Raw genomic sequence first — 16,867 nt, forward strand, 5'->3', positions numbered from 1 at the left:
AACTCCAGTTAATGCATTAACAAATTTAGCAGATTCTTCCTCCTCTGAATCTGTATCAGACCATGAAACCACAAGACTTTTCTTTTGTTTTCTTAGAAAAGTTGGACATTCTGTTCTGATATGGCCAAAACCTTCACATTCATGGCATCTTACTCCTCTTTCATCTTCATTGGTCTTCTTATGAAAGCTGGACTGTTTGTTGTTGTTTAATCGACCATTTGACTTGGGCCTCTGGTCCATTTTCTTCATCAACTTGTTGAACTGTCTCCCTAGCATAGCCATAGACTCAGATAAACTTTCTTCACTCTCAGATTCATTTTGTGAATCATCAGCAACACTCTTTGAAGCAAAGGCTAGATTTTTGTCTTTCTTTTCATTCCTCCTGTTCAAGCCAATCTCATAAGTTTGAAGTGAACCTATGAGTTCATCTACATTTAGTGTTGCAAGATCATGCGCCTCTTCAATAGCTGTAACCTTCATATCAAATCTTTTAGGTAATGATCTGAGTATTTTTCCGACCAGCGTAACGCCCCGACTTTTAGAATTATTCGTTTATTTAGAATTTAGTTAATCCTTGTCTATTTTGGTAGGAATTAATGGTTTAGATGTGTTTGCGTGATTATCTAATTATTTTAGCATGTTAAATAATTAGTTGACGGAAATTTGAAGTACATAAGATGAAGTAGGAAAATAAATGATTTAGAAGTAGTTAGAGAAATTGGGCCTTGTAGCATGAATTGGAAGGTAATAAAATAATAATAAATATTAAATAATAAAACAAAATCCTCATAACTTGGAGACATAAAATAACCTAGTTTTTTTATAAATAGGCTAAAGTAGTGACAAATTAGGATTGCCCACTATTTTACCGAAACAGAAAAATAAAATAGAGAAGAAAAGAGAGGATTCACGAGAGAAAGAAAGAGCAGAAAAACCACGGAGATCACTACTAAGCAGGTAAGGGGTTTGTTCAACTCACTTAGGGAATTATGGATTTATAGTTTTATGAATGCGGTCGTCTTATTATTAATTGCTAGTGTTATTGTTGTTGTGTTGTTGTTGCTACTATGCGTATTGGTTGCTTTCCAATCACCATATGATATTGTTGCTCTTGTGTGTTGTGTTTGAAAAATCGCGTCCTATGTGCTGTTAAGTTTGAATGAGTTGCCAATAAGGGTGTTGTCATTTTTATAGAAAGGAAAAGAAAAGGAAGAAAACTTTAAACACCACAATTTTAGTAAACTAAGATTTTGTGTTACTAACATACAAGCCACTGTTCCCATGATGATTTGGGTGTCTAAACTAGTTTACAGAAGTAACTAGGTTAATCTTGGGTTGGTCTTTGAATGTCCATATAAGAGGTTGTTGTTCAATTTTAAATAGAGCTTGGACTTCCTTTTTACGTGCGATTCGATTGCCGAATTTTAAAACTAATTACGGGTATCTCTTTAAAATCGAACGACGATCAAAATGATATAAGGTTCGTCGTCTCCCGTTGTGAAACGAGAGAGAACGAACCGGGTCAGGGAACCGGGTCGGGCGACCCGCGTACAGTCAAAACGGGTGAAGAAGAAGCTGGTTGAGCCAGCCAAACTTGCCCAGTCGCAGCCCCGGAGAGTGGCGGCGCGTGAGACCTCCAGGAGACTCCAATTGTTTTATTTCTTTTTACAGTAAAATAGTAAATAATTTTACGAGAATTTTGGTACCACTTTGATAATTTTTGGACACTTGTAGCTATTTTTAATTAATTATTTAGAGTAAAAATGTGATTAAAAATATTATAATTTCGTGAAAATTTCCGAAAACTTTATGTACAGTATTTTAAATATTTTAGAACCCTCTGGTGTAATTCACTCTCTCTGATTCTTGGATTTAAAATTATTTTATAATTGTTGTCCATTAAATTGAGTTAATTTTCTAACTAAAATTGTAAATTAGTTTTTAATTAAATTACTTGAGTCGGGGCTGTTTCGGGTATTGGTCGGTCGCTGTTAAAAAGAGTAAACTAATTAGTTTGACTAATATTGGACTATCGTTGGTGTTGTCTTAAATCGTTGTTCGTTATTAGTAGCAGTGTCGTTTTAGTCATGTTGTTGTAGTTGGTTATTAATAAGTGTTGAGCTATATTATTAATAACGATGTTGAATTATAATATTATAATGATTATAATGTTGTTGAAGTATCATTATTATTATTATTATTATTACTATTATTATTATGAGGTAGTCATGAGGTAGTAAAGATGTCGTAATGATGTCGTATATATTATTATTATTATGAGGTAGCCATGAGGTAGTAAAGATATCAAAATGATGTCGTATATATTATTATTATTATTATTATTATTATGAGGTAGTCATGAGGTAGCAAAGATGTCATAATGATATCGAATTATTATATATTTATAATGGTGTAGTAATGATGTAGCAATGAAGTTGATGAATCGTTGGTAGCGCGTGTGTATTAGCTTGTTGAGTTGTGGTATCTAAGAGTTGTGTTGTGTGAGTATTCAGTCGTCCAAAAGGATAATATGTTGCTTGTTGTTACTATGTGTTTGGCTACGTCTTATATTACTATAGAATTCAGTTAATTGTGTGACATTGTTACTCACCCCTTTTCTGGTTCGCCCCTACGATGTGCAATCGTAGGTTTTTCAGGTAAACAATGATGCTTAGCTGAGAGTCCGGAGATGGCATTAGGAGCTGTCTTCCTTTTGCGTTTTCAATAATTGAGTCGCTCTGCTAGGAAGTCCTATGGGGGAACTCTAAATTTTATTTTAGTTGATTTATTGCTTTACGAATTTTTAAATTGAACCGTGGTGTTTACCTTAGTAATTTGAATCTTTCGAACAAATTAGTTTTGTTTATGAGTTTGTTTCCGCTGCATTTTTATTAAAGAGACATTTTACAAATAAAATTAAAGGGTAAAAATTAAGGGTGTTACAACTTGGTATCAGAGCAGGTCGGTCCAATCGGACCAAGTCGTATCATTTCTAACTTTTGATTTTCAGGGTTTTGTGTGGAGAAATGGCCGGACGTAATGACCTTGCTATTGCAAACGCGTTGAACAATATTGCCCAGGCCTTTGGGAATATTCAGGGTAATGCGGAGGAAGAGAGGCTGGATAGATTTTTGAAGAATAACCCTCCCACGTTCAAAGGGATGTATGATCCTGAGGGTGCACAGGATTGGCTTCAGGAGATTGAAAGAATATTCAGGGCTATGGCGTCGACAGACGCACAGAGGGTGACATTGGCAACCCATATGTTGAAGGGGGAGGCTGACCGCAGGTGGGGCAACGCCCGACAGAGAATGCAAGCGGCAGGCATCCTAATCACTTGGGCCGGGTTCAAAGGGGCCTTCTTGGAAAAGTACTTCCCTGCTGATGTTCAGAGCAAGAAAGAGATGGAATTCTTGGGGCTGAGCCAAGGTACTATGTCGGTGGCCGAATATGCTGCCAAATTTGAAGACCTGATAAGATATTGTCCCCACTACAACAATGTTGAGAACGAGAGGTCGAAGTGTGTCAAATTCGAGAATGGCTTGCGACCAGAGATCAAGGCGGGTAATGGATATCAAGAGCTCCGTCAGTTTGCTACCTTGGTCAATAAGAGTCGGATCTATGAAGTAGATAACAAAGCTAAGAGCAACCACTACAAGGCCTTGAGCGACAAGAAGAATGCGGGCCAGAACCGCAGCAAACCATATGACAAGCCGAAAGTAGATCAGGAAGGTAAGCAGAAGACTACTGATGGGCATGACACAAGTGGGGGAGCCCGTTGCTATAGGTGTGGCGAGAAAGGACACAAGATCGCCGAGTGCAAGGCGAAGAATCTGAAATGTTATAAATGTGGAAAGCCGGGACATTTTGCAAATGAGTGTAAAAATCCCGTGATTTGTTTTAATTGTTCAGAGCCAGGCCATATTAGTACCGAGTGTGACAAACCATGGAGGACACGAGATGCTACTCCGGCGAAAGGGAAGGTGTTCGCCTTGTGGGGCTCGGAGCCAGATGCATGAGGTAACTAATTTTCGAGGACGAAAATTCTATAAGTGGGGGAGAGTTGTAACGCCCCGACTTTTAGAATTATTCGTTTATTTAGAATTTAGTTAATCCTTGTCTATTTTGGTAGGAATTAATGGTTTAGATGTGTTTGCGTGATTATCTAATTATTTTAGCATGTTAAATAATTAGTTGACGGAAATTTGAAGTACATAAGATGAAGTAGGAAAATAAATGATTTAGAAGTAGTTAGAGAAATTGGGCCTTGTAGCATGAATTGGAAGGTAATAAAATAATAATAAATATTAAATAATAAAACAAAATTCTCATAACTTGGAGACATAAAATAACCTAGTTTTTTTATAAATAGGCTAAAGTAGTGACAAATTAGGATTGCCCACTATTTTACCGAAACAGAAAAATAAAATAGAGAAGAAAAGAGAGGATTCACGAGAGAAAGAAAGAGCAGAAAAACCACGGAGATCACTACTAAGCAGGTAAGGGGTTTGTTCAACTCACTTAGGGAATTCTGGATTTATAGTTTTATGAATGTGGTCGTCTTATTATTAATTGCTAGTGTTATTGTTGTTGTGTTGTTGTTGCTACTATGCGTATTGGTTGCTTTCCAATCACCATATGATATTGTTGCTCTTGTGTGTTGTGTTTGAAAAATCGCGTCCTATGTGCTGTTAAGTTTGAATGAGTTGCCAATAAGGGTGTTGTCATTTTTATAGAAAGGAAAAGAAAAGGAAGAAAACTTTAAACACCACAATTTTAGTAAACTAAGATTTTGTGTTTTTTTTGAAGAAGCCAAAATGATATATATTAACACAAAACAGCCTCCCCTGCACAAGACGTACCGAGGAAGACTAAATAATTACAAGAGAGTCAGAGAGATACAATCAAAAGAAAATCATACAAGGCCCAAACACAACAATGGACTAGACCACCAACTATGGTAGTTTAAAGCTAACGTGATGTTCGTCGTCTTCAACCACCGAAAAGAGAAAAGTTTGATCTTGTCCAATAAAATATGAGGTGTGCCCGTTGAACCTTTGAACAACCGATGATTTCTCTCTGTCCATAACACCCAAACACAAGCGAGCCAAACTAGCTGCAAAAAGGACCGTCGCGCTCGAGATACACCTAATGAAGCCGTAAACTGAACAAAATGGTCACGCAGAGACGTGGAATCCACCAAAGAAATGCCAATCCATGCACGAACTAAATCCCAAAGCGATCCAGCAATACTGCAGGAGAGAAATAAATGATGAGCCGACTCAGCCGCTCCACATCCAAAAACACAAGTGGCAACCGTAGGAGACAAAACGCCACGAGTAACCAGATTTGCTCTCGTAGGCAACCTGTCCCGCAACAAACGCCACGCAAAGATGGAGACCTTCAAGGGAACCTGAGAGTGCCATATAAGGTTGTCCGCATCCTCCAAAGTGACGGACTCCTGAGACGACAGAAGCTGATAAACTCCCCCGACCGTATAACCTGAATCTGGGTCAATCCTCCAATGCCATCTGTCAATAGCCTGATCCTGCAAAGAAATGTCAAGAAGTAAAGACTGACACTCCCCCAACATCTCCTCCTCCCACGCCCACAACCGCCTCCGCCACTCCCACGCCCCCCCTTCTGCCCCCTAACCTAAAGCAAACATCTCTGCAACCGAATGAGATTTGGTCATAGCCAACTCAAAAAGGCGCCCAAACCGCTCCCTCAACGAAATCCCATCCAACCAAGGGTCGGTCCAAAAAAGAGTATCCGTCCCATCCCCCACCCTCCTCGAAACTTGCTCCCTAAACCAACTGCCTCCTATCTCACCATCACCCTCCCGGATACGCACTAACTCCCTCCACCACACCGATCCTCTCTGACCTCCCGCTCGAAGACTACCTCCCTCAAGCCCATACCTAGCTACCAGCACTCTAAACCACAGTCCCTCTCTGTCCACCAGCATCCTCCAGCACCACTTGCCCAACAACGCTATGTTGAACTCACGCAACTGTCTAACCCCCAAACCTCCATACTCCTTACGCAAACAAACAGATTTCCAACTAACCCAAGAGATTTTTCTAGACTCCTCACAACCCCCCCAAAAAAATTTAACAAAAAGAGATTCAATAGAGGAAATTATACCTGAGGGAGCTTTGAAGAAAGAAAGAGCGTAGACAGGTAAAGAGGTCAAGACAGATTTTAACAGAACCAGACGACCACCAAAAGACAAAAAGCGACTCTTCCATCCAGACAATCTATTCTTTAAACGAGTCAATATCTGATCCCAAAACACCAAACGACGCGGATCACCCCCGATCTGAAGACCCAGATAAAGGAAAGGGATCTTTCCCACTTTACAACACAGAGTAGACGCAGCTTCGCATAACCAGGACTCAGGGATATTCACGCCAACCAACATACTTTTATTAAAATTAACCTTCAATCCAGACATAGTCTCAAAAAGCACTAAAACAGCCCTCAAAGCCCGGACATTTGCCCAACTTTTTGTCCCCATCAAGAGAGTATCATCAGCAAATTGAAGATGCGACACTGACACTGACCCCTGTCCACCAATACTATAACCCGTAAACAAATTACGAGCCACCATAGCCTCCATAAGCACATTAAGGCCCTCAGCCGCCAGAAGAAAAAGGAAAGGAGAAAGCGGATCACCCTGCCTAAGCCCCCGCCTAAGAGGGAATTCATCAGTCGGACTGCCATTAACTAGAACCGAAGCCGTAGCCGTACAAACACACTCTCGAATCCACTTCCTCCACAAATTCGGAAATGCCATTCTCCCCATAACGGCATCAAGATATCCCCAATCTACCGAATCATAAGCTTTCTCAAAATCCACCTTGAATAACAAAAGATCCTTTTTAAAATTCCGCGCCTCATCCACCACCTCATTAGCAATGAGAATACCATCAAGAATTTGCCTGTTCTTCACGAACGCAGTCTGGGACTCAGAAATAACACTACCAATCACTTGACGCAACCTATTAGCTAAAACCTTCGCCAAGATTTTATAGAGGCTTCCGACAAGCGAAATAGGGCGAAAATCACTCAGCCTCTGAGGACTATCCGTTTTGGGGATCAGAGCAATGAAAGTCGAGTTGATACCTTTCGTCAACCTACCATTCCGATGGAAATCAGAAATAAAGCGCATCACATCGCCTCGAAGCTCAGCCCATAAATCTTTAATAAAGCCAAAATTAATGCCATCAGGGCCTGGGCTTTTATAACTATCGCAATCCCACACAGCTAACTTCACCTCAGCCTCCGAAAAAGGTTTGGTTAAGCCACCAATCTCCACCGGATTTAACCTCTTGAACTGAAGGTCGTCAACCCCGGGTCTTTCCACATTAGGAGCCTGAAAATGAGACTCAAAATGCGAAAACACCGCCTGCCTAATAGGATTAACGCCCTCCAACATAACCCCATCTACCTGAATGACTGACAAAGAATTCCTTCGACGACGACTCGCCAAAACTGAATGAAAATACTTAGAATTGGCATCCCCTTCCTTGAGCCACATCGAGCGAGATTGTTGCCAACTAATACTAGCATGCAACCTAGATAGCGAATGAATGTCATTTGAAACCCCATGAAGCTCAACAAGTTCCTCCTCAGAAAGATCATCTTCCCCCCCCTTCTCATCAAGAGCTGAAAGCCTGATCTTCAAATTATCTATACGACTAGGAAGATTTTGAGCATGAGTCTTGTGCCAATCTTTTAAAGCCACCTTAATCATCTTAAGTTTTTCCTTTATAACGTAACCACCCCAACCATCGACTTGGAACGAATTCCACTTATCTCTGACAAACAATGTGTACCCAGGTATATCCTTCCAACACTTAAGCATCCGTGATGGTCTTGGCCCCCAATCTTCCTCATTCGCAGACAAGACCAGAGGACAATGATCAGACAACCCTCTCATTTTGGCCAGTTGCTTACAGTTAGGCCAATTCAAACACCACTCCTCGGAAAGAAGAAACCTATCAAGACGGCTCATCGAGTGACCATCCCCTTTGAACCATGTAAACTTACGTCCAATTAGGGGAAGATCAATCAACATGTTATCTTCAATAAACTGATTAAAAGGGATATGATCCGAGGAACGATGCCCACCCCTAACCGATCGTCTTTCATCAATGTGTTTGACCGCGTTAAAGTCCCCACACACACACACCCTCTTCCCCGCCAGCAAGAGGAGCCGAGCCGAAAGAGATTCCCACAATCCTTGCTTAGCCCCATCATCACAGGGCGCATAAACATTTGCCACATAAAATTCTTCCCCTGTCTTAGAGAACCGACCATGACACCACAACACATGCTCTCGGCTCTCCGTCGACCACACCTCCACCTCAGAAGAATCCCACAAAGTTAGAAGCCCTCCAGAGGCCCCAACCGATGGTCGATAAGAAAAACCGTGCGAGGAGCTACCCCAAAGAGTCGAGCTAAGAAAAGTATCACAATTTTGCAACTTCGTTTCTTGAATACACAGAATGAAAGGTTTCAACTCCCCCACCATCTGACGCACTTCCTTCCGCTTCTCAGGGCCTCCTAGCCCTCTAATATTCCAAGAAATAATCTTCATAAAAACTCTCCCCCCCCCTTTCCAACAAGGAAAAGACACACCACTAGCACCCGTTATCCTTCCTTGACCCCCCCGCTTCGGCCTTCATCCCTGAAACCGCCCTCTTGCCCTTACTCACCCTCGAAAGAATATTGAACATATTCACATTGTCTCCCTTGAACTTGACCCCGATAGCTTTCCCAATCCCCCACACATCATCCACCGCCATCTGGTCATTACCATGAACAGCCACCCAATTTGTCCAATCGTTGTTTACAGAACCTGACGAAACTGTATCTCCAGAGGGAACATGACAACTCATAGAACAGGAGCGATTAAGCCCATCTCCGCCCCTACGCCGACGAACCTTCTTCTTTAAAGCCTTTAACACCTCACAGCGCTCCTTACTTGGCAGCCTAGCCACTTTTTTGAGGCTATGGACTGGATGACGAAGCACACCTCCTGCTTTCCGCCTCCTCGGATCTTGATCCACTTTTCGCTTGAGGCTCGATCCGTGAGGACTCTCCTTTCTATTTTTCTTACTTGCTGAAAAAATGACTCCCGCATCCCCGAAATTCTGATCCTGTAACCACTCCAAACTCCAAGGCCCTGATAATACGGATCGCCTCACCTCCGGAGGACAAGAATTAGTGCGCTTACTAAGAAGGGGCCGACAAAAAGGATGATCCGAAGCTTTCCCCGAAGAGGAATACACCTCTGCCTGACCAGCTTGAGTTCCTAACACTTCCTGAGGATCCATCCTTAAACCTGAATTTGTCCCAACTCCCTTGGAACCTGGAATAGCTTCAATCTTATCTGAAGACTCTTCCCCCTGCTTACCTTGAGAAACATTAAGATCCTCCTCCGCAAGTCCTTCCTTAAATTGGTTAACTAGTTCGTCAACATTGCGAAGGACCTCCGGATCCTCTTGACCTTCACCACAAGATGATTCTGCCTCACTCTCATCTTCAAAGAGGCAAGCATCCTCTCCCATAGCATACCCCCACTCCTCCACAATCTTGATCTCTACTTGAGTACCATCTACCAAGACTGTCACACTTCTTTTGATTATGTCAAGTTCGGGTGTAGCGATCAGAACCCGTGCGAAGTCAAGTCGATTCTTTTCAGCGGAACAAGAATCCGTGCGAAGAAACCCTCCACATTCAAAAACACACAACTGAAAAAATTGCTCGTTCCAAGCATGAAGGGGAACACCATACAAACGCACCCAGGCCCCTCTCCGATAGGGTGAAGTCTCCTTATCCCATGTTGTCCAACTCGAAAAAACAAGTTTAAAAAAATTCTTAGCATTATTGATCATGGACTTAGCGTCGATATTATCTGAGCTACGAACAAAAACCTTATCGGCACCCATAGGAATGAGAACCAGATCACTAAAGCCCGCATCCATAATCCTGTTCTGGACCACATGAATCGCCTCTCCGTTGGAAATTGTAGCCACTACCCCATTGATAGCCCACTTAGAATCGTCAGGTTTAGAATGATAACTTCGCATCAAGACTTGACGCTTCTTTACAACATCAACTGGCTGTTCTAACTTGAACGAAGTCCTCGCTACCTCCTTTGTTGTATCAGCCTTTTGGACTAAATCCTCCTTCCTAGCCCCTAACTTGATAACTATGTCCCCCACCTGCATACCTTCCGGGGGATCAATACCTTCCTTTTCCGCCCTTGAAACTACAGCTCCAGCACAGTTAGAATTTTGTCTCGGCGTCTTCAAGCCGTTTACGCTTCCTTTGGGTGCAGCATGCCTCATCGAGCTTTGCTTCCCTGCTTTCGGCTGCTGCACCTTATCGCCTTTTTCCAGACCATCCTTATGCTTCTCCTGATTCCTTCCCAATTCCGGAGCATTGCGATCGAACAAGGCTACACTAGCTTTGACGCGAAAGTAACCAAACCAGACATTGTTGAGGGCATTCATCAATTTTGATACATTTTTAACATTGGAAAATTTGACAAATCCATAAGGTTGACCATATCTAATTCTTTTTTTCGCGACAAACACATCCTCCAGCACACCACATACTTCGAAGCCCTTTCTCAGATAAAAATTCGACATTTGTGCTGGGAAATTTATAAAGTAAAAAAAGACGTACCGTTTAAGAGCGGATCCCGAAAAACCACCGCCATTGATATCCGCATCACGCACTACAGGCTCTGCATCTCCTTCCTTATGATAAAAATCCATTTTCACATCACCTCCATTAATCATCACCTTAATCCTTCCATGAGCAATCCGAGCCTCTTCCTTCCCAATTCCTCCACTGCAATTCCCATCTCCTTCCTTCAAAACTCCTCCAAGCCTCACCGTGTTCCTTCCCTGAGCAATCCGACCTGCACCATAACCAGAGCTTGAACGATGAAGCTCTCGTCCTTCTCCCTCCAGCCAGCCGTTTCTGCCATCCTCTCTAGCCATCGCAATCGTTCCTTCTTCCTCCATCCAGCCGTCTCTGCCATTCTCTCTAGCCACCGCAACCACTCGGTTGTCGTTCAAGGCCTGCCGTTCGTTCAAATCAAGCCGTCGACGTGCGTTTCTGGAAACAGAGCATGAGCGGTGAAGGTTGGAAGATGATCACGCGAAATTCCGTTTGCCTGATCGGTGAATTGCGCTCGACCCTCTATTGCAACGTGATCTGCTTCTTCCTAATCGGATGTGATCGTTCGCAAGGGAATTGGGATTGTGACATCGATCGATAGAGAACTCCCGTCCAGATTTTGAATGCAATAAGTTTTTGCGGTCTCTGTTCTGTCTATGTCTGTCTAAATCCTCTTCGTCGTGTCGCAGCGCTTTCCTACGTCGCCGTCTCACCTCGGTCCATTCTCCACTATCCGCTGAAACCCCACCCCTTTTCTGCCTCGCTTTCGGTGAAGGCGGTGACCGTGACGGCCGCCCTAGGCTTGCCCTAGGTGCAGCGATGTTCTTTCTCTCTCTACCTCTCTCTCTCTCTCATTTTTTTATCTAGTAGTATGCTAACTAAGATTTTGTGTTACTAACATACAAGCCACTGTTCCCATGATGATTTGGGTGTCTAAACTAGTTTACAGAAGTAACTAGGATAATCTTGGGTTGGTCTTTGAATGTCCATATAAGAGGTTGTTGTTCAATTTTAAATAGAGCTTGGACCTCCTTTTTACGTGCGATTCGATTGCCGAATTTTAAAACTAATTACGGGTATCTCTTTAAAATCGAACGACGATCAAAATGATATAAGGTTCGTCGTCTCCCGTTGTGAAACGAGAGAGAACGAACCGGGTCAGGGAACCGGGTCGGGCGACCCGCGTACAGTCAAAACGGGTGAAGAAGAAGCTGGTTGAGCCAGCCAAACTTGCCCAGTCGCAGCCCCGGAGAGTGGCGGCGCGTGAGACCTCCAGGAGACTCCAATTGTTTTATTTCTTTTTACAGTAAAATAGTAAATAATTTTACGAGAATTTTGGTACCACTTTGATAATTTTTGGACACTTGTAGCTATTTTTAATTAATTATTTAGAGTAAAAATGTGATTAAAAATATTATAATTTCGTGAAAATTTCCGAAAACTTTATGTACAGTATTTTAAATATTTTAGAACCCTCTGGTGTAATTCACTCTCTCTGATTCTTGGATTTGAAATTATTTTATAATTGTTGTCCATTAAATTGAGTTAATTTTCTAACTAAAATTGTAAATTAGTTTTTAATTAAATTACTTGAGTCGGGGCTGTTTCGGGTATTGGTCGGTCGCTGTTAAAAAGAGTAAACTAATTAGTTTGACTAATATTGGACTATCGTTGGTGTTGTCTTAAATCGTTGTTCGTTATTAGTAGCAGTGTCGTTTTAGTCATGTTGTTGTAGTTGGTTATTAATAAGTGTTGAGCTATATTATTAATAATGATGTTGAATTATAATATTATAATGATTATAATGTTGTTGAAGTATCATTATTATTATTATTATTACTATTATTATTATTATGAGGTAGTCATGAGGTAGTAAAGATGTCGTAATGATGTCGTATATATTATTATTATTATGAGGTAGCCATGAGGTAGTAAAGATATCAAAATGATGTCGTATATATTATTATTATTATTATTATTATTATTATTATTATTATTATTATTATGAGGTAGTCATGAGGTAGCAAAGATGTCATAATGATATCGAATTATATATTTATAATGGTGTAGTAATGATGTAGCAATGAAGTTGATGAATCGTTGGTAGCGCGTGTGTATTAGCTTGTTGAGTTGTGGTATCTAAGAGTTGTGTTGTGTGAGTATTCAGTCGTCCAAAAGTATAATATGTTGCTTGTTGTTACTATGTGTTTGGCTACGTCTTATATTACTATAGAATTCAGTTAATTGTGTGACATTGTTACTCACCCCTTTTCTGGTTCGCCCCTACGATGTGCAATCGTAGGTTTTTCAGGTAAACAATGATGCTTAGCTGAGAGTCCGGAGATGGCATTAGGAGCTGTCTTCCTTTTGCGTTTTCAATAATTGGGTCGCTCTGCTAGGAAGTCCTATGGGGGAACTCTAAATTTTATTTTAGTTGATTTATTGCTTTACGAATTTTTAAATTGAACCGTGGTGTTTACCTTAGTAATTTGAATCTTTCGAACAAATTAGTTTTGTTTATGAGTTTGTTTCCGCTGCATTTTTATTAAAGAGACATTTTACAAATAAAATTAAAGGGTAAAAATTAAGGGTGTTACAACTTGGTATCAGAGCAGGTCGGTCCAATCGGACCAAGTCGTATCATTTCTAACTTTTGATTTTCAGGGTTTTGTGTGGAGAAATGGCCGGACGTAACGACCTTGCTATTGCAAACGCGTTGAACAATATTGCCCAGGCCTTTGGGAATATTCAGGGTAATGCGGAGGAAGAGAGGCTGGATAGATTTTTGAAGAATAACCCTCCCACGTTCAAAGGGATGTATGATCCTGAGGGTGCACAGGATTGGCTTCAGGAGATTGAAAGAATATTCAGGGCTATGGCGTCGACAGACGCACAGAGGGTGACATTGGCAACCCATATGTTGAAGGGGGAGGCTGACCGCAGGTGGGGCAACGCCCGACAGAGAATGCAAGCGGCAGGCATCCTAATCACTTGGGCCGGGTTCAAAGGGGCCTTCTTGGAAAAGTACTTCCCTGCTGATGTTCAGAGCAAGAAAGAGATGGAATTCTTGGGGCTGAGCCAAGGTACTATGTCGGTGGCCGAATATGCTGCCAAATTTGAAGACCTGATAAGATATTGTCCCCACTACAACAATGTTGAGAACGAGAGGTCGAAGTGCGTCAAATTCGAGAATGGCTTGCGACCAGAGATCAAGGCGGGTAATGGATATCAAGAGCTCCGTCAGTTTGCTACCTTGGTCAATAAGAGTCGGATCTATGAAGAAGATAACAAAGCTAAGAGCAACCACTACAAGGCCTTGAGCGACAAGAAGAATGCGGGCCAGAACCGCAGCAAACCATATGACAAGCCGAAAGTAGATCAGGAAGGTAAGCAGAAGACTACTGATGGGCATGACACAAGTGGGGGAGCCCGTTGCTATAGGTGTGGCGAGAAAGGACACAAGATCGCCGAGTGCAAGGCGAAGAATCTGAAATGTTATAAATGTGGAAAGCCGGGACATTTTGCAAATGAGTGTAAAAATCCCGTGATTTGTTTTAATTGTTCAGAGCCAGGCCATATTAGTACCGAGTGTGACAAACCATGGAGGACACGAGATGCTACTCCGGCGAAAGGGAAGGTGTTCGCCTTGTGGGGCTCGGAGCCAGATGCATGAGGTAACTAATTTTCGAGGACGAAAATTCTATAAGTGGGGGAGAGTTGTAACGCCCCGTCTTTTAGAATTATTCGTTTATTTAGAATTTAGTTAATCCTTGTCTATTTTGGTAGGAATTAATGGTTTAGATGTGTTTGCGTGATTATCTAATTATTTTAGCATGTTAAATAATTAGTTGACGGAAATTTGAAGTACATAAGATGAAGTAGGAAAATAAATGATTTAGAAGTAGTTAGAGAAATTGGGCCTTGTAGCATGAATTGGAAGGTAATAAAATAATAATAAATATTAAATAATAAAACAAAATTCTCATAACTTGGAGACATAAAATAACCTAGTTTTTTTATAAATAGGATAAAGTAGTGACAAATTAGGATTGCCCACTATTTTACCGAAACAGAAAAATAAAATAGAGAAGAAAAGAGAGGATTCACGAGAGAAAGAAAGAGCAGAAAAACCACGGAGATCACTACTAAGCAGGTAAGGGGTTTGTTCAACTCACTTAGGGAATTCTGGATTTATAGTTTTATGAATGTGGTCGTCTTATTATTAATTGCTAGTGTTATTGTTGTTGTGTTGTTGTTGCTACTATGCGTATTGGTTGCTTTCCAATCACCATATGATATTGTTGCTCTTGTGTATTGTGTTTGAAAAATCGCGTCCTATGTGCTGTTAAGTTTGAATGAGTTGCCAATAAGGGTGTTGTCATTTTTATAGAAAGGAAAAGAAAAGGAAGAAAACTTTAAACACCACAATTTTAGTAAACTAAGATTTTGTGTTACTAACATACAAGCCACTGTTCCCATGATGATTTGGGTGTCTAAACTAGTTTACAGAAGTAACTAGGATAATCTTGGGTTGGTCTTTGAATGTCCATATAAGAGGTTGTTGTTCAATTTTAAATAGAGCTTGGACCTCCTTTTTACGTGCGATTCGATTGCCAAATTTTAAAACTAATTACGGGTATCTCTTTAAAATCGAACGACGATCAAAATGATATAAGGTTCGTCGTCTCCCGTTGTGAAACGAGAGAGAACGAACCGGGTCAGGGAACCGGGTCGGGCGACCCGCGTACAGTCAAAACGGGTGAAGAAGAAGCTGGTTGAGCCAACCAAACTTGCCCAGTCGCAGCCCCGGAGAGTGGCGGCGCGTGAGACCTCCAGGAGACTCCAATTGTTTTATTTCTTTTTACAGTAAAATAGTAAATAATGTTACGAGAATTTTGGTACCACTTTGATAATTTTTGGACACTTGTAGCTATTTTTAATTAATTATTTAGAGTAAAAATGTGATTAAAAATATTATAATTTCGTGAAAATTTCCGAAAACTTTATGTACAGTATTTTAAATATTTTAGAACCCTCTGGTGTAATTCACTCTGTCTGATTCTTGCATTTGAAATTATTTTATAATTGTTGTCCATTAAATTGAGTTAATTTTCTAACTAAAATTGTAAATTAGTTTTTAATTAAATTACTTGAGTCGGGGCTGTTTCGGGTATTGGTCGGTCGCTGTTAAAAAGAGTAAACTAATTAGTTTGACTAATATTGGACTATCGTTGGTGTTGTCTTAAATCGTTGTTCGTTATTAGTAGCAGTGTCGTTTTAGTCATGTTGTTGTAGTTGGTTATTAATAAGTGTTGAGCTATATTATTAATAATGATGTTGAATTATAATATTATAATGATTATAATGTTGTTGAAGTATCATTATTATTATTATTATTATTACTATTATTATTATGAGGTAGTAAAGATGTCGTAATGATGTCGTATATATTATTATTATTATGAGGTAGCCATGAGGTAGTAAAGATATCAAAATGATGTCGTATATATTATTATTATTATTATTATTATTATTATGAGGTAGTCATGAGGTAGCAAAGATGTCATAATGATATCGAATTATATATTTATAATGGTGTAGTAATGATGTAGCAATGAAGTTGATGAATCGTTGGTAGCGCGTGTGTATTAGCTTGTTGAGTTGTGGTATCTAAGAGTTGTGTTGTGTGAGTATTCAGTCGTCCAAAAGTATAATATGTTGCTTGTTGTTACTATGTGTTTGGCTACGTCTTATATTACTATAGAATTCAGTTAATTGTGTGACATTGTTACTCACCCCTTTTCTGGTTCGCCCCTACGATGTGCAATCGTAGGTTTTTCAGGTAAACAATGATGCTTAGCTGAGAGTCCGGAGATGGCATTAGGAGCTGTCTTCCTTTTGCGTTTTCAATAATTGGGTCGCTCTGCTAGGAAGTCCTATGGGGGAACTCTAAATTTTATTTTAGTTGATTTATTGCTTTACGAATTTTTAAATTGAACCGTGGTGTTTACCTTAGTAATTTGAATCTTTCGAACAAATTAGTTTTGTTTATGAGTTTGTTTCCGCTGCATTTTTATTAAAGAGACATTTTACAAATAAAATTAAAGGGTAAAAATTAAGGGTGTTACAACTTGGTATCAGAGCAGGTCGGTCCAATCGGACCAAG

At 40.5% G+C, this 16,867-nt stretch overlaps 3 protein-coding genes across 3 annotated transcripts; 2 read left to right on the forward strand and 1 right to left on the reverse strand.

Moving 5' to 3' along the window:
- Nucleotides 1-3,026: 3,026 nt before the first annotated feature.
- Nucleotides 3,027-4,019, forward strand: LOC123886141 (zinc finger CCHC domain-containing protein 9-like). Its single transcript, XM_045935480.1, has one exon. The coding sequence runs from the start codon at nt 3,027-3,029 to the stop codon at nt 4,017-4,019; it is 993 nt and encodes a 330-aa protein (XP_045791436.1).
- A 4,629-nt stretch (nt 4,020-8,648) lies between these two features.
- Nucleotides 8,649-11,021, reverse strand: LOC123886142. Its single transcript, XM_045935481.1, has one exon. The coding sequence runs from the start codon at nt 11,019-11,021 to the stop codon at nt 8,649-8,651; it is 2,373 nt and encodes a 790-aa protein (XP_045791437.1).
- A 2,360-nt stretch (nt 11,022-13,381) lies between these two features.
- On the forward strand, nt 13,382-14,374 carry LOC123886144 (zinc finger CCHC domain-containing protein 9-like). The gene has a single exon (XM_045935482.1). It carries the CDS (start codon nt 13,382-13,384, stop codon nt 14,372-14,374), a length of 993 nt encoding a protein of 330 aa, XP_045791438.1.
- The last annotated feature ends 2,493 nt before the right edge of the window (nt 14,375-16,867 follow it).

This window comes from Trifolium pratense, linkage group LG5 (assembly GCF_020283565.1).
Source record: "Trifolium pratense cultivar HEN17-A07 linkage group LG5, ARS_RC_1.1, whole genome shotgun sequence".
Taxonomy (NCBI): domain Eukaryota; kingdom Viridiplantae; phylum Streptophyta; class Magnoliopsida; order Fabales; family Fabaceae; genus Trifolium; species Trifolium pratense.

Excerpts from the sequence above, each read along its gene's own strand:
- LOC123886141 (XM_045935480.1), top strand. The coding sequence starts at position 3,027 with ATGGCCGGACGTAATGACCTTGCTATTGCAAACGCGTTGAACAATATT.
- LOC123886142 (XM_045935481.1), bottom strand. The coding sequence starts at position 11,021 with ATGGCTAGAGAGGATGGCAGAAACGGCTGGCTGGAGGGAGAAGGACGA.
- LOC123886144 (XM_045935482.1), top strand. The coding sequence starts at position 13,382 with ATGGCCGGACGTAACGACCTTGCTATTGCAAACGCGTTGAACAATATT.